Source organism: Cherax quadricarinatus, chromosome 87, assembly GCF_038502225.1.
Source record: "Cherax quadricarinatus isolate ZL_2023a chromosome 87, ASM3850222v1, whole genome shotgun sequence".
NCBI classification, from domain to species: Eukaryota; Metazoa; Arthropoda; class Malacostraca; order Decapoda; family Parastacidae; genus Cherax; species Cherax quadricarinatus.
Window position 1 is genome coordinate 5712541 of NC_091378.1, and position 25005 is coordinate 5737545.

Here is a 25005-nt window from a genome sequence, read left to right on the forward strand (position 1 = left end):
TCTATTCTGTTTATTACAATATACAGTACACTACTGTATAAACATTTAAAAATATACCAGAAATGCTATAAAAGGTGCAAAGGTGACATTAAAACAATATCAAAGATGGTTGACACAAACTCACTACCATTAAACTAGTATTCTCCTCACTTACCAACGAGGTCATAGGAGCAGAACTCCGTCGTTAAGTGAGGAGAGGCTGTACTTTTTTTTTTCTTTTACATTTGTACAAAGTGGCTGATCAAACAAATAAATCTACCACATGAATTACCAATGTTAAATGAAAAAGTTTTGGCCTCAAAAGGCTCATGATTTTAGTAAGCATTTTCAGGTTTTCAGTATTGAAACTCACACCACATATACTCTTTGAAATGCAAAATAAATTGAAGTAAAAAAAAGATTACGGTGGAACCCCGAGTTTCGGCCACAATTCGTTCCAGAAGGCTGTTCGAATGCCATTACCGAATGAATTTGTTTACATAAGGAATAATGTAAATTAGATTAGTCCATTTCAGACCCCCAAAAATACGCTTACAAAATAATAATACACTTACATAATTGTTCGCGTTGGGAGCTGTACGAACCTCGGGGTACCACTGTAAATCAAAATAATTTTAGCATATTATAAGACTTTTCCGTTTGGTCTCACATATATGGACATTCCACCTTAATGAAAGCTTTATATTCACATTTTTTTGCTATTTATAAGTAATCGATTAAACAAATCTACAACATCAAATGCCAAATTGCTTAATACTCAGGAGTCATACAGAAATTTGGTTGGGGTTAGTCGTAGTTAGGGCTAGTAGGTGGGTGATATGGAGATCAACCTCACTGTATTCGTGGGGAAACACTACTAGGCCTGCAAGGGTAACAGCACTTGGGGAATTAAAGGCATTCAGGTTTAATCCAAGAAAGGCCTATAGAAATCAGCTTGTGTAGAAGATCAGTTTCCATGAAGAAGGTAAGGCTTTCAGCAGGAAGAGCAAGTGCATCAGGGTGTTGTATCTAAAATGTATTCTGCTTGCCCTCTGACATACAGCACAGTGTTGGACTGAAAGTGACCCAGCAATTCTTAACCCTTTGAGGGTCGACAGGCCCTCTCCGAAACTTCTCAGGGTCGGCCAAATTTAAAAAAAAAAAAAAAAAAAATTTCTAATGAAAAGATAGAGAATCTTTTCCCGATCATAATGACACCAAAAGTATGAAATTTGATGGAAAATTTATGGAATTATGCTCTCGCGAAGATAGCGGTCTCGACGATGTTTACGCATCGGCAATTTTGCCCACTTTGAGCTCTATTTTCGGCCAATTCCAATGTACTAGTCGACAAAAATCATAACTATTTCGCTAGAACTCCATTTTTTCTATCGAATGAGTACAAGAAACCACCCATTTACCAATTTCAACTATCCAATACAGTGGTCAGAATTTAGCAATTTTGCCAATTTCACACAAATTTCAAAAGATGCCAATTTCCGAATAGGGTCCAGAATAAACAAAAAAGACATTCCTGGCACTAAAATAACAAGTTCTCTGTTCGTTAGTCACATCCCCAGGCCCCTCTTATGTTTCTTTGACTTTCCACTTTGAATTTTATTCTTGCAAAAAATAGAAGATTTACTGTTATGCAGACTACTGCATTAGTGTAGAAATGGTATAAATAATATCAGCGCACTTGTGAAAGAATATTAGACTCGCCAGTTGACGTGTATTGGACGCTTGGCATGATTTGTTTACTTTTGAACTTTGATAAAAATCGAACATTTCTGCTACTTTGCGCTCAATTTCAAGGTACTTTTCATTGTAAAACCAGTCAAAATCATCTCAATTTCTGTAATATGTCTCCCATTCTATAAAATGAGACCAAGAAAACTAGAATACAACAATAAATACCATACAAAAATACAGTGCAAAATCACTGTTTTATTCCAAAAACACGGTCAAAGTTTTTTTTTCTCATTACGCACTGTGTGCTGTAGGATTTTTTTTATACTGCGCACACTGGCCACATAGACCCACTCTTTCATATGTAGGCCTACCAGCTTTCTCTCATTAGATTTGAGGGCGCTAGAATTTAGGCGTACTAGTACGTCAAAAACACTGGGTCATAAGCCGTACTGGTACGACCAAAACCCTCAAAGGGTTAAAGGCACTTAGCATCTTTCCATGAGGTATCAACGAGTGTGTGCCTGATTTATAATTATGCAAAGTTTCCCATATCCAACAATGTTGGAAAGATGGCCAAATAACAAACCTAATTGTGGTTTAATGGAGAATAATTTGTTATGCTCTTAACTTTGACCAATGCTGCTGTCAGTGATTTCAAAGCTGTTGATAAACAACTGAAAAATAGTCCAATAAAAAGGGGCCTCCCTCCATAGAAGATTTATACATTGTCAATGTCAGATCAAACGGTCAAATATGCATGTTCATAACCAAGTGAGCATCAGGAATAAACAATGTCTGTTTGCTGGAAATACAATGTAACCTGAATTAAATATGAAGTACAATGGGATACAGTGAGCCAGATTTCTGAATTACTTGTAAATACACTTTGGGAGTCTGAAACAATAAAGGAAGGAAATAATTCTACTGTGAATATGATGACTCACTCTAGTAAGTGTTCTTGGATTAAACTACCTAAGAAAACAGTTGCATACCTTACTCTTTCTGAGGATTTAGAGCCATCAGTGTATGCTACTGCAGCATATGAATGCAATTGGAAATGATGAAGGAAAAAAATGTAGGAGTTTGTAGGAGGTATGCAAGCTTTCAGGCAAGGAAGGGGAGGGGTACAAACCGTAATCATAGGGAATTCCCTATGGAAGGGAGAGAAAAAATATGATACAGGGTGAATATACTGAGTTGGGAAAGCGACAGAACATCATAGATCATACCGTTATATGAGTTGTAAAAGCTGCTTCGATAAGGCTGCAGGCAGTGGAAATGTCATGTCTGAGGGCAATGTGTGGTGTAAATATTATGCAGAAAATTCATAGTGTGGAGTTACTAAAAGTATTATTCAGAGGGGCTGTTGAGGTGGTTTGGTCATTTAGAGAGGATGGAGTAAAAAAGGATGACTTGGAGGGTGTATTAATCTATAGTGGAGGGAAGGAGGGGCAGGGGTCATCCTAGGAAAGGATGGAGGTGAAAGAGCCAGTGTGTGCAAGGGGCTTGGACATATAGCAGGCATGTGTGAGTATATTAGATAGGAAAGAATGATTTTTGGGACCTGATAAGCTGTTGGAGTGTGAAAGGAGTTAGCTGGACTTGAGTCAAGAAGTACAATGTCTGCACTTTAAAGGAGGGATTTGGGATACTGGCTGTTTGGAGTGACATCTCAACTGTCTTATCTGGGTGCCTCTGCAAGACAGTGATGTGTGAATAATGGTGAAAGTCTTTTTTTTGGGTCACCCTGCCTTGGAAACAGCCATTGTGTTGAAAAAAATATATACAGTATGACCTAGTTAGCAGGTTGGTAGACAGCAATTGCCCAGGGAAGTGCTACCATCCTGCCAAGTCAGTGTGAAACTGAAGCCTGTAATCATTTTACATGATGGTAGGATTGCTGGTGTCCTTTTTCTGTCTTATAAACGTGTAAGATTTCAGGTATGTCTTGCTACTTCTACTTACACTTACGTCACATTATACATGTATGTACAACCATATATATACATACCCCTCTGGGTTTTCTTACTAGTTCTTGTTCTTATTTATTTCCGCTCATCTCCATGGGGAAGTGGAACAGAACTCTTCGTAAGCTATGCATGTTTGCAAGAGGTGACTAAAATGCTGGGAGCAAGGGGCTAGTAACCCCTTCTCCTGTGTATGTTACTAAATTTAAAAGGAGAAACTTTTGTTTTTTTTCTTTTGGGCCACCCCGCCTCAGTGGGATATGGCCAGTTTGTTTGAAGAAGATACAGTAGGACCCCTGTATCTGTGGGGCATACGTTCCAAGGAATTGTTGTGTATACCAAAACCAAGGATAGTAGCAAACCCTATATATAAGTCTTATACATACCTATTATAAAAGTTTAACTGATAAGTTATGCACAATAAGTGGAAAATTATCACTTTTTCATTGATGGAAAGCACTTCACAGCTTCTCTTAAGCTTTGAAGAACTGCCTGCTTCTCTACTTTTGCACTTTGGGGCCATTATTATGCAAGATCAAGAGGTATTTTTGATCCACAGTAGACTGTGGATAACTGAAACTACTGATACTGAATTGGTTGATACGGGGGCTCTACTGTACGTGTATATATATTTTTTTTTCAACAAACTGGCCATATCTCACCGAGGCAGGGTGACTCAAAAAAGAAACACTTTTAGCATCATTCAACACTTTCACCATCATTCACACATACATATTTACCGATACTAATACTATGACACATCCTTAATTTGACTTAAATAATTATCTTGCTACTAATCACAATATGGTATAAAGCATGGCAATTGATATAGACAAGTGGTTTAAGAAGATCTGTGAACTGACACTAGGACATGTCATTTTCCAGGTTGCCAGGACCAAAATATTTCATATGTCATAGTGTTTGCTCACGTGTGTTTTGAACCACTAATTACCATACACCTTTACTATGCTAAGGAATGTGTTATGGTGCAGTCACTTAACGGTTCTAATTCCAGAAAACATGCCAACAAGAACCGCATTTTACTCCGGAAGCCTTGAAGAACTTCTTCTTTCACTCTGTTGAAAAAATTCAAAACAATGAATGGAGTTAGTAGAAGGACCTGCAGAGAGCAAATGTAGCATGATTAGAGAATATAAAAAGTCCCAATACTGTAGCTATTATAAAACACAAGTAAACTGCATTTATGATTTAAATGGTTTAGAAAACTGATAAATTGAAGAATTAGATACTTTTGCAGCATTTGGGAATCTTTGTTGTGGAAATGTTTCACCAGCAAGTGACTTCCTCAGTCCAATACAAAGATGAATGATGGAGGAGGAGGAGTTTGAGGTAATCAGTCCCTCAGCCTTGAGTCAGTGTGTTCAGTCCATCAAGATTGATGTACAACACATTGACTCAAGTTTGAGGGACTAATTACCTCAAACTCCTTCTACCATTCCACTTGTTGATGAAACATTTCCATAATAAAGATTCCCAAATGTTGCAAAAGTGTCTAATTCTTTAGCCTGCACTTAGCAGAGGAAACTAATAATGATGTTTTGATCCATCCTGGACCTCCATAAAGACAGTTGTGATTTGACAATGGTCCGCAATGGACTGAAATATCATCATAAGCATTGTCTTTTAAGTACAGGTTATTTGTAATTAGAATAATTAAAAATTTGCTGAAGGCAATAATAAAGTGAGGGAGTAAGTGCTAGAGCAAATTTACAGATGTCAATGTGAAAAAAATTGACTAATTTATGACATCTGGCAGATGCCATAAATTGTAACAAGTCACAACAGAGAAGCTGGAATACTTCATAAACCCACAATCAGGAGGTGCAACTTAACACGGTATTTCAATCCATCCTGGACCATTATCAGGTTAAGAATTTATTTGAAAATGGTCCAGATGGATTGAAATGGTGTCTAAAGTCTCATCTATAAATTGTGGGTTAGTTGTTGACATGTATAATAAACAGTGATCAATGGAAAAATAAACCCACATTAAACCAAGAAAACAGGAAATATCATGAGTATTGTATATTTCAACTTCACATTGAGACTGTCTTCATTCAACTGATATACCTTTGAAGAGTTTCAAGAGTTCATCTAATCTCTGAGCCCAGCCATGGGCCAGGCTCGTCTGATGTTTGCCAGATCAACCAGGCTGTTGCTGCTGGAGGCCCGCTGCCCCACATATCCATCAAAGCCTGGTTGATCTTGCACATGGTGAAGATACTTGTCCAGTTTCCTCTTGAAGGCTTTTACACTTGTTCCAGCTATGTTTCTGATATCTTCTGGCAAGATGTTGAATAGTCTTGGACCCCGGATGTTGATGCAGTGTTCCCTTATTGTCCCCACCGCACCCCTGCTCCTCACTGGGTTTATTTTACACTTCCTCCCATATCTCTCACTCCAGTATGTTGTTATGGCAGTATGCAGATCTGGGACCAAGCCCTCGAGTACTTTCCAGGTGTATATTATCATGTATCTTTCCTCTCCACTCCAATGAGTACATGTTCAAGACTTGAAGGCTTTCCCAGGTGCTTTACTGGCTCAATGTGAGCCATAAACGATCTCTGTATTTGTTCCACCTCCAATATTTCTCCTGCTTTGAACAGGGCACTGAGCAATATTCTAAGTGAGAGAGCACTAGTGATTTGAAGAGTTATCACCATCAGCATTATTTTCCTTGTTTTGAAAGTTCTCAATACCCACCCCATCATCTTCCTGGCTATCGTGATCTTTGTCTTGTTATGGTCTTTAAAGAAAGGTCAATGACATAATTATTCCCAGGTCTTTTGTGTGTTCCTAACTTTCTATTTGGTGACCCTCTTGAGTTTTGTATACAGTGTTCCTTTGGAGTTCTTCATTCTTTCCATACCTAAGCAGCTGGAACTTATCACCATTGAACGTCATGTTGTTCTCCATAGCCCACCGGAAAACCCTGTTTATGTCTTCCTGTACTTTTTCAGTGTCCTCTACCATAGTGACTCTCATGCTTATTTTAGTGTCATCTGCAAATGATGATACAAAAGTGTGCCGGGTGTTTTTATATATGTCTGCTATGAGGATGAGAAACAGCAGAGGTGCCAAGACAGTGCCTTGGGGCACTGAGCTTTTGACCTCACTGATGCTGGCTCTTGCCCTGTTCACTACTACGTTTTGTGTTGTGTGTGTTAGGAACCCAAAAATCCATCTGCCTACCTTCCTCATAATGCCAATGGCCTTCATTTTTTGCGCTATCACTCCATTATCACATTTGTCAAACGCCTTAGCAAAATCTGTGTAAATCACATCTGCGTTTTGGTCATCTTCCAATGCGTCCGTAATTCCGTCATAATTGTTCAGCAGCTGTAACAGGCACGATCGTCCTACTCTAAAACCATGCTGGTTCGGGTTATGCTGGTCCATGAAATCTGTAATCTGCTGTCTCGTATAGATTTAGCGTCTCCTCATGATATAATACATTTTTTTTTTTTTTAACAAGTAGGCCGTCTTCCACCGAGGCAGGGTGACCCAAAAAAGAAAAAATCCCCAAAAAGAAAATACTTTCATCATCATTCAATACTTTCACCTCACTCACACATAATCACTGTTTTTGCAGAGGTGCTCAGAACACAACAGCTTAGAAGCACATATAATATATTTTCATCAGTAAAAAACATACAAGATGTAAAGCAGTAAATGGTTAGTAATAGCAATCATGGTGCATAGAGAGATCATTCTGCTGTGATCATAACAATAATGGAAAATTTACAACTAACAGACTTTGTCCGTTGCTTCCAAATCAATGACCCAGTGGAAATCATCCCTTATTTCTGAAACTCATTAGATTAAGGGTCATTAAATCAAGAGTTTACTATGTACAGAGGCAGGTCATATGACTTCAGTTTGCAACTTTTGTCCTTACAGTCAAATTTTACTGATGTCATCACACCCTACATATATCTGACAGATAATAATTATTTTTTAAAAGACTATGAATTTTGATTATCAAGACACCACAATTCTCACCAACCCCCACACTTCTCATCAATGTTCTCACATTTATAATGCTGTTTGATATGAATATGCTTACTGTTAAGACAAATAACTAACCTTTCCTCTGCAGCTGAGAGTTTGGGCAGCATTTCTATAGCTTCTTGAAATGATGCACTACAAAACAAAGGTGGGATTAATAAAAATTACAAATATACCCCATATTGATGGCATATTTTTGCATGATTGTATAGTCACATTATGTGAACAATATTAAAGATAATAAAAATAAAAAGGCACAATACTATCACTGGAACAATACACAAATAACTCACAGAAGAAACTAATGATGACATTTCAGTACGACTTGGACCATTAACTAGTCACTCTGGTTAATGGTCCAAGCTGGATTGAAACATAGTCGTAAGTTTTTTCTCCTAAATGTGGGTTATGTGAGTATAAAATGACAATAGCTAATCTGGAAATGATTAATCCATATGGCATGAATTAAGATTTGGACATAGTGTACAAGGCAAAGTTATAAATGTAGATGGTAAAGACAAACAGTAACGACTAGTATTTATAGTTGATGTCTGGGGATGCAGAGCAATTAAACAAGGTTCAGCAGATTTTTTTTTTTTTTAATAGTTGGCATACAGGGAAATTTAGAATCTACAAGCAGGAGGGGTCCATATTTTTTGGGTCTTTAATGTGTGTGACTTTCAATTTTGGTATTCAAGGTTAGCCTACACTCTGAGCAACCTATAACATATGCTCTGAACCTACATTCTATGCTCTGAACCTATATCCAATACTCTGAACCTATACCCTACACTCTGACCTTAAATCCTATACTTAGAACCTGTATCTCATACTACGAACCTGTATCCTATGCTCTTAATCTGTATCCTGTGCTCTGAACCTATATACTATATTCTGAACCTAAAATATCTTATATTTGGAGCCTATATCCCATGTTCTGAACCTATATTATATGCTCTAAACCTGTATCTTATACTCTGAATCTGTATTCTATACAGTGGACCCCCGCATAACGATTACCTCCGAATGCGACCAATTATGTAAGTGCATTTGTACGTGTATGTTTGGGGGTCTGAAATGGACTAATCTACTTCACAATATTTCTTATGGGAACAAATTCGGTCAGTACTGGCACCTGAACATACTTCTGGAGTGAAAAAATATCGTTAACCGGGGGTCCACTGTATTGTGAACCTATATCCACTGCTTTGAGCCTATATTCTATGCTATGAGCATTTAGGTCAAGAGTTATGTGCTGGTCATTGAGAGTTCCAGGACAAACATCTTTTGGTCAGCATAATGGTTATCATATGCCTATTAAACTATTTTTTTATTAACACATCAGCCGTTTCACACCAAGGCTGGGTGGCCCGAAAAAGAAAAACTTTCATCATCATCATTCACTTGATCATTGTCTTGCCAGAGGCATGCTTACACTACAGTTATATAACTGCAACATTAACACCCCTTCTTCAGAGTGCCAGCACTGTACTTCCCATCTCCAGGAATCAAGTCTGGCCTCCCAGTTTCCCTGAATTCCTTCATAAATGTTACCTTGCTTACAGTCCAACAGCACGTCAAGTCCTAAAAACCATTTGTCTCCATTTGCTCCTATCTAACATGCTCAAGCGCGCTTGCTGGAAGCCCAAGCCCCTCACACGCAAAACCTCCTTTACCCCCTCCCTTCAACCTTTAGTAGGCTGACCCCTACCCCACCTTCCCTCCACTACAGATTTATACACTCTCTAAGTCATTCTATTTTGTTCCATCCCCTCTACATGTCCAAACCATCTTAATAACCCCTCCCAGCACTCTGGATAATAGTTTTGGTAATCCTACACCCCCTCCTAATCTCCAAACTATGGATTCTCTGCATTATATTCACACCACACATTGCCCTCAGACATAATGTCTCCACTGCTTCCAACCTTCTCCTTGTTTCAACAATCACAACCCATGTCTCACACCCATACAAGAGCGTTGGTATAACTATACTATCATACATTCCCCTCTTTGCTTTCATGGATAAAGTTCTTTGTCTCCACAGACTCCTCAGTGCACCACTCACCTTTTTCTCCTTGTCAATTCTATGATTCACCTCATCCTTCAAAGACCCATCTGCTGACATGTCCACTCCCAAATATCTGAACACATTCACCTCCACCATACTCTCTCCCTCCAATCTGATATCCAATCTTCTGTTACCTAATTTTTTTTTTATCCTCATCACCTTACTCTTTCCTATATTCACTTTTAATTTCCTTCCTTTACATACCCTACCAAACTCATCAACCAACCTCTGCAACTTCTCTTCAGAATCTCCCAAAAGAACAGTGTCATCAGCATAGAGCAACTGTGACAATTCCCACTTTGTGTTAGATTCTTTATCTTTTAACCCCACACCTCTTGCCAATGCCTGAGCATTCACTTCTCTTACAGCTCCATCTATAAATATATTGAACAACCATGGTGACATCACACATCCCTGGTTCTTCCTCACTCCTATAAGATGTTATTCCTCCTTGCCCTATACACAAAATCACAGCTTCCCTATCTTCATCAACATTTAACAATTCCTCAAAATATTCCCTCCATCTTCCCGATACCTCCAACTCTCCATTTAATAACTCCCCTCTCCTATTTTTAACTAACAAATAGATTCTTTCCCTAGGCTTTCTCAACTTATTAATCTCGCTCCAAAACTTTCTCTTATTTTCAACAAAATTTGTTGATAACATCTCACACACGTCCTCTCATTTGCTCTCTTTTTACATTGCTTCACCCCTCTCTTTTTCTCTCCATATACTCCTCCCTCCTTGCATCACTTCTACTTTGTAAAAACCTCTCATATGCTAACTTTTTCTCTCTTACTGCTCTCTTTACATCATCATTCCACCAATTGCTCTTCTTCCCTCCTGCACCCACTTTCCTGTAACAAACTTCTGCTGAACACTAACACTATATTCTTAGACTTACCCCATACATCTTCTACCCCATTGCCTCACTAGCCCATCTCTCCTCCAACAGTTCTTTACTATTACTCTAACTGCCTCCTCCTTTAGTCCCTAAATCCTCACTTTTCTCTTACTTATTAAACTATACATATTTAAAATCAGCAGAATATAAAGGATTTCACTGATATAACTTATTTCTATAAGTAAGGAATGAGTGTGATCTCTTGACCTAGTTGAGAGGTCATATTATAACCAATGGTGTATCATCTGACAAAATATTTCATAATTAAAAACAAAGATTGATGTATTTTTTTCACAGTTGAATTTACAGGCCAAGAGCTGTTATCCTACCTCAGCTCATTTCAAAGCACAGCCATATCTAAGATATTGGATGGACCTATAATAGTCACTCCCAGGTATCTACATACTGCTAGGTGAACAGGGGCAACAGATGTAACGAAATATGCTCAATGTTTCCATCTCATGCTGCTTTTGCATTATTAGAAAGACAGCAAGATAATGATAATAGTTAGTGTGTTTTCCTTCTTTGGAGGTCCTTGCCTTCCACATTATATGACTCTGAAGGAGGGATGGGGATGCTGCAGTCGGAGGGTAATCTGAATTGTGATGGCAGCACACTTCTGGAAAGACAGTGATGAAATGAAGAATGTAAAGATTGAAACAAGAAAATACTGTGACTGTAACAATATACAAAGAACCTGCACTAAGGACTGAAACTTATGGCAACATTTTGGCTTGACTTGGACCATTAACTAGTCACACAAGTGTGACTAATTAAGGGTCCAAGTTGGACTGAAACACCATTGTAAGTTTCAGTCTCCTATGTGTGGGTTATTTGTGTATGGAGACTGTATTTTCTTCTTTGGGTCACCTTGCCTTGGTGGGAGACAGCCAATGAGGTTAAAAAAGAAAAAAGTCATTAGGAAGTGCACAACCTCTAATAGTCCAATAGCAACTGGGAAATGTAAGGTATGATAATCAGGTTGGTGTGAGGCAAAGAAGGGCAGCTTCAATTCCTCATGGCACTTCCCTTTAAGGGTAGTCAATGAGAAGCAACCATGGCTCTCAATGCAAGGAATGAAGAAAGATACAAAGATAACATAACAAAGCAGAAAACAACAAAGCTATCTTCACCTTGCAGCTGAAGATATGTGGTTCCTCAGTACAGCTGTGAGTGCAGCCAAATCTGTGTGTGCTTGGAGTATTCCATACTTAGACCATTTACCAACACATGCAATAAGGCGAGACATCTCCTCTCCAACCCCCTCCACCACTCGACCAACAAGTCCTCCAACAAGGCCTGGCCACACACCAACAACCTGTTAAAAAAATCCAGTAGCAAGATCATTAATTATATAAGAAAGTTCCAGATAATTCCAAATTTTCAAACAAATGAAAAAAATTCTTTAAAACATGAGAGAAAATAAACTAGAGGCAGCTACCATCTTACAAATGTCAGGTTACACGAATGTGTTTATGTACAGAGTACAGTACTGTACTTAGAAATCAAGTTTAGTTTTACTTCTGCCAAGTTGCAGTACAAATGTGTTAAACATGACCATCCTTTGTGCTAATGTTTCCTATATAAATAACCCATCTGTAAATAAAAAAGCCAGGACTGCAACCCATGTCTAGGTTTGGAATTCCTTTATTTTATTATCAACTATGTTCTTATAATGACTAAGTAGCTCACTCTTGGTGCAGAAACTGGAAACTATTTATGAGTTCACTTATTCCTGGGACTGAAGTCATTTTGCCTAGTTATATAGGAAGGTGTTTCACCCTCATTTATGTGATTGTTGGCAAATTCTTTAAATTTATCTAGCATTTCAGCATTGAACATTGAAAATTTTTTAATTTTACTAGTAAACTCCTTACCCAGATAAATGTCATAATGCAAGAAGAATATGCAGTAGTAACCTTGGATGATCAATAATCCAGGATAACCTAAGAAAGCCAAGCTGTGTGGCTTATTTCCATTGGTCCTCCACCAGGATGCAACCCACATGTCTACTAACTCCTAGGTATCTATTTACTGTTAGCAAACAGTATGCAGAATTACATTTTTTTGTTTTACCTGTCTCAATTACTGCTACTCTACCTTACTGATTAATTATATTGAAGGAACAAGAAATACCATACAAATAAATACAAGTATTTAAGGCCGGAATCAAAACATATATCGTTTATTAACAGTAAAGTTACAGTTAACATTTTCTTACCTCAGCATGAACGTGTGTTATATTAATAAGAATCTCCTTAACGTAAGTACGAACATCTGTGGGAGGGTGGTCAACCTTTTCCCAGTCATAGTGGCCAAGATACATTGACCTTTCAATCATACCTGCCAAAAATATGAAACAAGACATATTTACCATAGGTGAGAGTAAAAAAATTATCATGTGGTCATCACTGTATGTTGTTGGAAATACCTTACTATCAGTGCTAAAAATTCACATCACATGTTCAACAATTCACAGATGAATTAACAGGAAAACTTCGTTTTTTTTAGCACATCAGCCATCTACCAGTGAAGTAGGGTGAAGATAAATAATGTTTATATATATTTGGGAGTTGACGTTTCAGTGGATGGATTTATGAAAGATGAGATTAATCATAGAATTGATGAAGGAAAAAAGGCGAGTGGTGTGTTGGTGTATATTTTTTTTTTAACAAACCTGCTGTATCTCACCAAGGAAGGGTGGCCCAAAAAGAAAAACAAAAGTTTCTCTTTTTAAATTTAGTAATTTATACAAGAGAAGGGGTTACTAGCCTCTTGTACCCGGCATTTTAGTCGCCTCTTACAACACGCATGGCTTACAGAGGAAGAATTCTGTTCCACTTCCCCACGGAGATAAGAGGAAATAAACAAGAACAAGAACTAGAAAGAAAATAGCAGAAAACCCAGAGGGGTGTGTGTATATATATATATATATATATATATATTTTTTTTCAACAAGTCGGCCGTCTCCCACCGAGGCAGGGTGACCCAAAAAAGAAAGAAAATCCCCAAAAAGAAAATACTTTCATCATCATTCAACACTTTCACCACACTCACACATTATCACTGCTTTTGCAGAGGTGCTCAGAATACAACAGCTTAGAAGCATATACGTATAAAGATACACAACATATCCCTCCAAACTGCCAATATCCCAAACCTCTCCTTTAAAGCACAGGCATTGTACTTCCCATTTCCAGGACTCAAGTCCGACTATATGAACATAACCGGTTTCCCTGAATCCCTTCACTAAATATTACCCTGCTCACACTCCAACAGATCGTCAGGTCCCAAGTATCATTCGCCTCCATTCACTCCTATCTAACACGCTCATGCATGCTTGCTGGAAGTCCAAGCCCCTAGCCCACAAAACCTCCTTTACCCCCTCTTTCCAACCCTTTTGAGGACGACCCCTACCCCTCCTTCCTTCCCCTATAGATTTATATGCTTTCCATGTCATTCTACTTTGATCCATTCTCTCTAAATGACCAAACCACCTCAACAACCCCTCTTCTGCCCTCTGACTAATGCTTTTATTAACTCCACACCTTCTCCTAATTTCCACACTCCGAATTTTCTGCATAATATTTACACCACACATTGCCCTTAGACAGGACATCTCCACTGCCTCCAACCGTCTCCTCGCTGCTGCATTTACCACCCAAGCTTCACATCCATATAAGAGTGTTGGTACTACTATACTTTAATACATTCCCTTCTTTGCCTCCATAGATAACGTTTTTTGACTCCACATATACCTCAACGCACCACTCACCTTTTTTCCCTCATCAATTCTATGATTAACCTCGTCCTTCATAAATCCATCCGCCGACACGTCAACTCCCAAGTACAGTGGACCCCCGGTTAACGGTATTTTTTCACTCCAGAAGTATGTTCAGGTGCCAGTACTGACCGAATTTGTTCCCATAAGAAATATTGTGAAGTAGATTAGTCCATTTCAGACCCCCAAACATACACGTACAAACGCGCTTACATAAATACACTTACATAATTGGTCGCATTCGGAGGTAATCGTTATGCGGGGGTCCACTGTATCTGAAAACATTCACTTCTTCCACACTCCTCCTCCCCAATTTGATATCCAATTTTTCTTTATCTAAATCATTTGATACCCTCATCACCTTACTCTTTTATATGTTCACTTTCAACTTTCTACCTTTACACACATTCTCAAACTCATCCACTAACCTTTGCAATTTTTCTTTAGAATCTCCCATCTGCACAGTATCATCAGCAAAAAGTAACTGTGTCAATTCCCATTTTGAATTTGATTCCCCATAATTTAATCCCACCCCTCTCCCGAACACCCTAGCATTTACTTCTTTTACAACCCCATCTATAAATATATTAAACAACCATGGTGACATTACACATCCCTGTCTAAGACCTACTTTTACCGGGAAGTATTCTCCCTCTCTTCTACACACCCTAACCTGAGCCTCACTATCCTCATAAAAGCTCTTTACAGCATTTAGTAACTTACCACCTATTCCATATACTTGCAACATCTGCCACACTGCTCCTCTATCCACTCTATCATATGCCTTTTCTAAATCCATAAATGCAATAAAAACTTCCCTACCTTTATCTAAATACTGTTCACATATATGCTTCAATGTAAACACTTGATCTACACATCCCCTACCCACTCTGAAGCCTCCCTGCTCATCCGTAATCCTACATTCTGTCTTACCTCTAATTCTTTCAATTATAACCCTACCCTATACTTTTCCTGGTATACTCAGTAAACTTATTCCTCTATAATTTTTACAATCTCTTTTGTCCCCTTTCCCTTTATATAAAGGGACTATACATGCTCTCTGCCAATCCCTAGGTATCTTCCCCTCTTTCATACATTTATTAAACAAAAGTACCAACCACTCCAACACTATATCCCCCCCTGCTTTTAACACTTCTGTCATGATCCCATCAGTTCCAGCTGCTTTACCCCCTTTCATTCTACGTAATGCCTCACGTATCTCCACCACACTTACATTCTGCTCTTCTTCGCTCCTAAAAGATGGTATACCTCCCTGGCCAGTGCATGAAATTACCGCCTCCCTTTCTTCCTCAACATTTAAAAGTTCCTCAAAATATTCTCGCCATCTACCTAATACCTCCCTCTCCCCATCTACTAACTCCCCTACTCTGTTTTTAACTGACAAATCCATACTTTCCCTAGGCTTTCTTAACTTGTTTAACTCACTCCAAAATTTTTTCTTATTTTCATTAAAATTTCTTGACAGTGCCTCTCCCACTCTTTCATCTGCTCTCCTTTTGCACTCTCTCACCACTCTCTTCACCTTTCTTTTACTCTCCATATACTCTGCTCTTCTTATAACACTTCTGCTTTGTAAAAACCTCTCATAAGCTACCTTTTTCTCTTTTATCACTCCTCTTTCCTCCTGCCCCCACCCTCCTATAACCACAAACTTCTGCCCCACATTCTAATACTGCATTTTTAAAACTATTCCAACCCTCTTCAACCCCCCCACTACTCATCTTTGCACTAGCCCACCTTTCTGCCAATAGTTGCTTATATCTCACCCGAACTTCCTCCTCCCTTAGTTTATACAATTTCACCTCCCTCTTACTTGTTGTTGCCACCTTCCTCTTTTCCCATCTACCTCTTACTCTAACTGTAGCTACAACTAAATAATGATCCGATATATCAGTTGCCCCTCTATAAACATGTACATCCTGGAGCCTACCCATCAACCTTTTATCCACCAATACATAATCTAATAAACTACTTTCATTACGTGCTACATCATACCTTGTATATTTATTTATCCTCTTTTTCATAAAATATGTATTACTTATTACCAAATTTCTTTCTACACATAGCTCAATTAACCCTTTCAGGGTCCAAGGCCCAAATCTGGAGTCACGCACCAGTGTCCAAGAATTTTCAAAAAAAAAATTTGTTATTTTTTCTTATGAAATCATAGAGAATCTTTTTGTGAAGGTAATAAAACAAAAAGTACCAAATTTGGAAGAAAATTGACGAAATTATGCTCTCGCGAATTTTGATGTGTCAGCGATGTTTACGAATCGGCGATTTTGCCGACTTTGACTCCCATTTTAGGCCAATTACATTATTCCAATCAACCAAATTCTTAGTTATTTCACTAGTATTACTTCTATTCTATCGATTGAGCACAAGAAATCGCCAAGTCAACTGTTTCAACTACAAAATAAAGTGATCGGAAATTGTTAATTTGGCCAATTTAACACAAAGTTCAAAATATTCCAATTTCAAAATAGGGTTCAGAATAAACAATGTAGGCATTCCTGGCACTAAACTAACATTTCCTCTGTTCATTAGTTATGTTTTGAGGCTTTACAAATAAATTCCATTTTGATTTTTTATTCACATAATGAATTTTTATTCACACCAAAAAATAGAAGATTTACTGTTATGCAATACTGTAATAATTGTATAAATATCATCACCATATTTGTGAATGTATATTAGACCCACCAGCTGACGTGTATTACACGTGTGAGGTCGTTTGTTTACTCTTGAATATCGGCAAAAATTTAACATTTCCGCTACTTTGAGCTCAGTTTCAAGCCATTTCCAGTGCTAAAACCAATGAAAATCATCTCCATTTTTGTAATATGTCTTCCATTCTATCAAATGAGACCAAGAAATCGCAAATACAACTATAAAAAACATATGAAAAAACACTGCAAAGTTGCTGTTTTAATCGAAAAATCATGATTTCAGTTTTTTTCTCTCATTATACACAGTGTGCCGCAGGATCTGTTTTATGTGGTGCACACATACCACATAGATGTATTCTCTCATATCTAGGCCCAAATGTACCACTCACAGTTTATCAGAGTGAGCTGAGCTCATGGCGTAGATCTACGGTTTGGACACTCACCGTAAAGCCGTAGATCTACGGGACGGACCCTGAAAGGGTTAAAGGCTCCCCATTTACATTTACCCCTGGCACCCCAAATTTACCTACTACTCCTTCCACAACATTTTTACCCACTTTAGCATTGAAATCGCCAACCACCTTTACTCTCACACTTGATTCAAAACTCCCCACGCATTCACTCAACATTTCCCAAAATCTCTCTCTCTCCTCTACACTTCTCTCTTCTCCAGGTGCATACACGCTTATTATAACCCACTTTTCACATCCAATCTTTATTTTACTCCACATAATCCTTGAATTAATACATTTATAGTCCCTCTTTTCCTGCCATAGCTTATCCTTCAACATTATTGCTACTCCTTCTTTAGCTCTAACTCTATTTGAAACCCCTGACCTAATCCCATTTATTCCTCTCCACTGAAACTCTCCCACCCCCTTCAGCTTTGTTTCACTTAAAGCCAGGACATCCAGCTTCTTCTCATTCATAACATCCACAATCATCTCTTTCTTATCATCTGCACAACATCCACGCACATTCAGACTTCCCACTTTGACAATTTTCTTCTTCTTATTCTTTTTAGTAATCTTTACAGGAAAAGGGGTTACTAGCCCATTGTTCCCGGCATTTTAGTTGACTTTTACAACACGCATGGCTTACGGAGGAAAGATTCTTATTCCACTTCCCCATGGATATAAAAGGAAAATTAATAAGACCAAGAACTATTAAGATAAAATCAAAGAAAACTCAGATGAGTGTGTATAAATAAATGTATACATGTATGTGTAGTGTGACCTAAGTGTAAGTAGAAGTAGCAAGACATGCCTGTAATCTTGCATATTTATGAGACAGACAAAAGACATCAGCAATCCTACCATCATGTAAAACAATCACAGGCTTCGTTTTACACTCACTTGGCAGGACGGTAGTACCTCCCTGGGTGGTTGCTGTCTACCAACCTACTACCTATAATATATATATATATATATATATATATATATATATATATATATATATATATATATTATAGGGGGATAAGTCTGTTGAGTATACCTGGCAAAGTGTATGGTAGAGTTATTATTGAAAGAATTAAGAGTAAGACGGAGAATAGGATAGCAGATGAACAAGGAGGCTTTAGAAAAGGTAGGGGGTGTGTGGACATATAAGTGAAACATATAAGTGAACAGTATTTAGATAAGGCTAAAGAGGTCTTTGTGGCATTTATGGATTTGGAAAAGGCGTATGACAGGGTGGATAGGGGGGCAATGTGGCAGATGTTGCAGGTGTATGGTGTAGGAGTGAAGAGTTTTTACGAGGATAGTGAGGCTCAAGTTAGAGTATGTAGGAAAGAGGGAAATTATTTCCCAGTAAAAGTAGGCCTTAGACAAGGATGTGTGATGTCACCGTGGTTGTTTAATATATTTATAGATGGGGTTGTAAGAGAAGTAAATGCGAGGGTCTTGGCAAGAGGCGTGGAGTTAAAAGATAAAGAATCACACATAAAGTGGGAGTTGTCACATTTGCTCTTTGCTGATGACACTGTGCTCTTGGGAGATTCTGAAGAGAAGTTGCAGAGATTGATGGATGAATTTGGTAGGGTGTGCAAAACAAGAAAATTGAAAGTGAATACAGGAAAGAGTAAGGTTATGAGGATAACAAAAACATTAGGTGATGAAAGATTGGATATCAGATTGGAGGGAGAGAGTATGGAGGAGGTGAATGTATTCAGATATTTGGGAGTGGACGTGTCAGTGGATGGGTCTATGAAAGATGAGGTGAATCATAGAATTGATGAGGGGAAAAGGGTGAGTGGTGCACTTAGGAGTCTGTGGAGACAAAGAACTTTGTCCTTGGAGGCAAAGAGGGGAATGTATGAGAGTATAGTTTTACCAACGCTCTTATATGGGTGTGAAGCATGGGTGATGAATGTTGCAGCGAGGAGAAGGCTGGAGGCAGTGGAGATGTCATGTCTGAGAGCAATGTGTGGTGAGAATATAATGCAGAGAATTCATAGTTTGGAAGTTAGGAGGAGGTGCGGGATTACCAAAACTGTTGTCCAGAGTGTATCAGTCTGTAGTGGAAGGAAGGCGGGGTAGGGGTCGGCCTAGGAAAGGTTGGAGGGAGGGGGTAAAGGAGGTTTTGTGTGCGAGGGGCTTGGACTTCCAGCAGGCATGCATGAGCGTGTTTGATAGGAGTGAATGGAGACAAATGGTTTTTAATACTTGACGTGCTGTTGGAGTGTGAGCAAAGTAACACTTATGAAGGGGTTCAGGGAAACCGGCAGGCTGGACTTGAGTCCTGGAGATGCGAAGTACAGTGCCTGCACTCTGAAGGAGGGGTGTTAATGTTGCAGTTTAAAAACTGTAGTGTAAAGCACCCTTCTGGCAAGACAGTGATGGAGTGAATGATTGTGAAAGTTTTTCTTTTTCGGGCCACCCTGCCTTGGTGGGAATCGGCCAGTGTGATAAAAAAAAAAAATATACAGTGGACCCCCGCATACCGGACGCATCGCATACCATACAATCCGCATACCGGACGCTTTGATCGCAAAAATTTTGCCTCGCATACCGCCCAAAAACCCGCTCACCGCCCTTCGTCTGAGACGCGTCCAATGTGCGGCCTGAGCCACGCTCACATGTTCCGCCGGTGGCATTGTTTACCAGCCAGCCTCCGCGGTAACATCCAAGCATACAGTCGGAACATTTCGTATTATTACAGTGTTTTTGGTGATTTTTTCTGGAAAATAAGTGACCATGGGCCCCAAGAAAGCTTCTAGTGCCAACCCTACAGCAATAAGGGTGAGAATTACTATGGAGATGAAGAAAAAGATCATTGATAAGTATGAAAGTGGAGTGCGTGTCTCCGAGCTGGCCAGGTTGTATAATAAACCCCAATCAACCATCGCTACTATTGGTGGTACAGCTGCTGCTGCTGCTGTACCACCGTCAGCTGCTGCTGCACTGTCAGCTGCTGCTGCACTGTCAGCTGCTGCTGCACTGTCAGCTGCTGCTGCACTGTCAGCTGCTGCTGCTGCTGTAGTACCGTCTGCTGCTGCTGTAGCATCGTCTGCTGCTGCTGTAGCATCGTCTGTTGCTGCTGTAGCATCGTCTGCTGCTGCTGTAGCATCGTCTGCTGCTGCTGTAGCATCGTCTGCTGCTGCTGTAGCATCGTCTGCTGCTGCTGTAGCATCGTCTGTTGCTGCTGTAGCATCGTCTGTTGCTGCTGTACCACCGTCAGCTGCTGCTGCTGCTGCTGTAGCATCGTCTGCTGCTGCTGTAGCATCGTCTGCTGCTGCTGTAACATCGTCAGTTGCTGCTGTAGCATCGTCTGCTGCTGCTGTAGCATCGTCTGTTGCTGCTGTAGCATCGTCTGTTGCTGCTGTACCACCGTCAGCTGCTGCTGCTGCTGTAGCATCGTCTGCTGCTGCTGTAGCATCGTCTGCTGCTGCTGTAACATCGTCAGTTGCTGCTGTAGCATCGTCTGCTGCTGCTGTAGCATCGTCTGTTGCTGCTGTAACATCGTCTGTTGCTGCTGTACCACCGTCAGCTGCTGCTGCTGCTGTAGCACCGTTGTTGGTGTGGCTTATTGAGAATACCAAGAAACAATTAACCCCAGAGGATTTGCCACCCAGGATAACCCAAAAAAGTCAGTGTCATCGAAGACTGTCTAACTTATTTCCATTGGGGTCCTTAATCTTGTCTCCCAGGATGCAACCCACACCAGTCGACTAACACCCAGGTGAACAGGGAAAATGCCTGGAACTAGTGCTCATATTGGTGAATTTAGAGCCAGCAAAGGTTGGTTTGAGAGATTTAAGAATCGTAGTGGCATACACAGTGTGATAAGGCATGTTCTGGAAGAAAATGCCAAACAGGACCTACAGTACTCAGGAGGAAAAGGCACTCCCAGGACACAGTGTCTCATCAGTCATTGCTGCATCTTCAATAAAGGTAAGTGTCATTTATTCTTCATTTAGTAGAGCAGTACATGCACAATATATATTGTGCATGTACTACTCTACTATTGTGCATGTATCCTTCTCTTTGTGTGTAGGAAAATGTATATTTCATGTGGTAAAAATTTTTTTTCATACTCTTGGGTGTCTTGCACGGATTAATTTGATTTCCATTATTTCTTATGGGGAAAATGCATTCGCATACCGAACATTTCGCATAACAGCCAGCCCTCTTGCACGGATTAAGGTCGCTATGCGGGGGTCCACTGTATATATATATATTATATATATATATATATTAATATATATATATATATAATATATATATATATATATATATATATATAATATATATATATATATATATATATATATATATATATATATATATATATATATATATATATATATATATATATATATATATAGATATATATTATATATATATATATAAATGTATAATTATATATATATATATATATATAATATATATATATATATATATATATATATATATATATATATATATATATATATATATATATATATATATAAATGTATATATATATGTATATATATAAAAGTAGTAGTAGGTTGGTAGACAGCAACCACCCAGGGAGGTACTACCGTCCTGCCAAGTGAGTGTAAAACGAAAGCCTGTAATTGTTTTACATGATGGTAGGATTGCTGGTGTCTTTTGTCTGTCTCATAAATATGCAAGATTACAGGTACGTCTTGCTACTTCTACTTACACTTAGGTCACACTACACATACATGTACACGTTTATTTATACACACTCATCTGAGTTTTCTTTGATTTTATCTTAATAGTTCTTGGTCTTATTACAGTGGACCCCCGGTTAACGATTTTAATCCGTGCAAGAGGGGTAATCGTTATGCGAAATAATCGTTATGTGAATGAATTTTCCCCATAAGAAATAATGGAAATAAAATTAATCCGTGCAAGACACCCAAAAGTATGAAAAAAAATTTTTTTTACCACATGAAATGTTAATTTTAATACACACAAACTGAAAAAGGCATGCACACTTACATGACACTTACTTTTATTGAAGATCTGGTGATGATTGATGGGATGGGAGGAGGGGAGAGCATTATCTTCTTACTGTTTAGAAGGGGAATCCCCTTCCATTAGGACTTGAGGTAGCAAGTCCTTTTCCGGGGTTACTTCCCTTCTTCTTTTAATGCCACTAGGACCAGCTTGAGAGTCACTGGACCTCTGTCGCACAACAAATCTGTCCATAGAGCTCTGTACCTCCCGTTCCTTTACGATTTGTCTAAAATGGGCCACAACATTGTCATTGAAATAGTCACCAGCACGGCTTGCAACAGCTGTGTCAGGGTGATTTTCATCCATAAAGGTTTGCAGTTCAACCCACTGTGCACACATTTCCTTAATTTTTGAAGTAGGCACAATGGATTCCACAACTGGCATAGGCTTCTCAGGGTTAGCCCCAAACCCTTCAAAATCTTTCTTAATTTCCATACTAATTCTCACCCTTTTTACCACAGGGTTGGCACTAGAAGCTTTCTTGGGGCCCATGGTCACTTATTTTCCAGAAACAGCACCGAAAACACTGTAATAATACGAAATATTCCGATTGTATGCTTGGATGTTATTGCGGAGGCTGGCTGGTAAACAATGCCACCGGCGGAACATGTGAGCGTGGCTCAGGCCGCACATTGGAAGCGTCTCGGACGAAAATCGGTAAGCGGGTTTTTAAGCGGTATGCGAGGCAAAATTTTTGCAATTAAAGTAAGCGGTATGCGAAATAATCGCTATGTGATGCCATCGTTATGCGGGGGTCCACTGTACTTTTCCTTTTATATCCATAGGGAAGTGGAATAAGAATCTTTCCTCCGTAAGCCATGCGTGTTGTAAAAGTCAACTAAAATGCCGGGAACAATGGGCTAGTAACCCCTTTTCCTGTAAAGATTACTAAAAAGAATAAGAAGAAGAAAATTGTCAAAGTGGGAAGTTTGAATGTGCGTGGATGTTGTGCAAATGATAAGAAAGAGATGATTGTGGATGTTATGAATGAGAAGAAACTGGATGTCCTGGCTTTAAGTGAAACAAAGCTGAAGGGGGTGGGAGAGTTTCAATGGAGAGGAATAAATGGGATTAGGTCAGGGGTTTCAAATAGAGTTAGAGCTAAAGAAGGAGTAGCAATAATGTTGAAGGATAAGCTATGGCAGGAAAAGAGGGACTACAAATGCATAAATTCAAGGATTATGTGGAGTAAAATAAAGATTGGATGTGAAAAGTGGGTTATAGTAAGCGTGTATGCACCTGAAGAAGAGAGAAGTGTAGAGGAGAGAGAGAGATTCTGGGAAATGTTGAGTGAATGCGTGGGGAGTTTTGAATCAAGTGTGAGAGTAATGGTGGTTGGGGATTTCAATGCTAAAGTGGGTAAAAATGTTGTGGAAGGAGTAGTAGGTAAATTTGGGGTGCCAGGGGTAAATGTAAATGGGGAGCCTTTAATTGAGCTATGTGTAGAAAGAAATTTGGTAATAAGTAATACATATTTTATGAAAAAGAGGATAAATAAATATACAAGGTATGATGTAGCACGTAATGAAAGTAGTTTGTTAGATTATGTATTGGTGGATAAAAGGTTGATGGGTAGGCTCCAGGATGTACATGTTTATAGAGGGGCAACTGATATATCAGATCATTATTTAGTTGTAGCTACAGTTAGAGTAAGAGGTAGATGGGAAAAGAGGAAGGTGGCAACAACAAGTAAGAGGGAGGTGAAAGTGTATAAACTAAGGGAGGAGGAAGTTCGGGCGAGATATAAGCGACTATTGGCAGAAAGGTGGGCTAGTGCAAAGAAGAGTAGTGGGGGGGTTGAAGAGGGTTGGAATAGTTTTAAAAATGCAGTATTAGAATGTGGGGCAGAAGTTTGTGGTTATAGGAGGGTGGGGGCAGGAGGAAAGAGGAGTGATTGGTGGAATGATGAAGTAAAGGGTGTGATAAAAGAGAAAAAGGTAGCTTACGAGAGGTTTTTACAAAGCAGAAGTGTTATAAGAAGAGCAGAGTATATGGAGAGTAAAAGAAAGGTGAAGAGAGTGGTGAGAGAGTGCAAAAGGAGAGCAGATGAAAGAGTGGGAGAGGCACTGTCAAGAAATTTTAATGAAAATAAGAAAAAATTTTGGAGTGAGTTAAACAAGTTAAGAAAGCCTAGGGAAAGTATGGATTTGTCCGTTAAAAACAGAGTAGGGGAGTTAGTAGATGGGGAGAGGGAGGTATTAGGTAGATGGCGAGAATATTTTGAGGAACTTTTAAATGTTGAGGAAGAAAGGGAGGCGGTAATTTCATGCACTGGCCAGGGAGGTATACCATCTTTTAGGAGTGAAGAAGAGCAGAATGTAAGTGTGGTGGAGGTACGTGAGGCATTACGTAGAATGAAAGGGGGTAAAGCAGCTGGAACTGATGGGATCATGACAGAAATGTTAAAAGCAGGGGGGGATATA

General features: G+C 39.0%; 1 protein-coding gene across 5 annotated transcripts in view; it reads right to left on the minus strand.

The window, feature by feature from the left end:
* Positions 1 to 400: 400 nt before the first annotated feature.
* Sec5 (secretory 5) overlaps positions 401 to 25005 on the minus strand; it is an 86630-nt gene continuing 62025 nt past the window's right edge. For 4 of the 5 annotated variants that reach the window (XM_070103739.1, XM_070103742.1, XM_070103740.1 and 1 more), the window contains exons 17-21: positions 12865 to 12986; positions 11777 to 11961; positions 7746 to 7802; positions 4640 to 4714; positions 401 to 596 (exon numbers count right to left, since the gene is read on the minus strand). In XM_070103739.1, the coding sequence (XP_069959840.1) occupies positions 551 to 596; positions 4640 to 4714; positions 7746 to 7802; positions 11777 to 11961; positions 12865 to 12986 (485 nt within the window). In that variant the 3' untranslated portion in view covers positions 401 to 550. Of the gene's footprint in view, positions 597 to 4456; positions 4715 to 7745; positions 7803 to 11776; positions 11962 to 12864; positions 12987 to 25005 lie in introns of those variants that run through there. The other variant, XM_070103743.1, reaches the window with a different exon arrangement.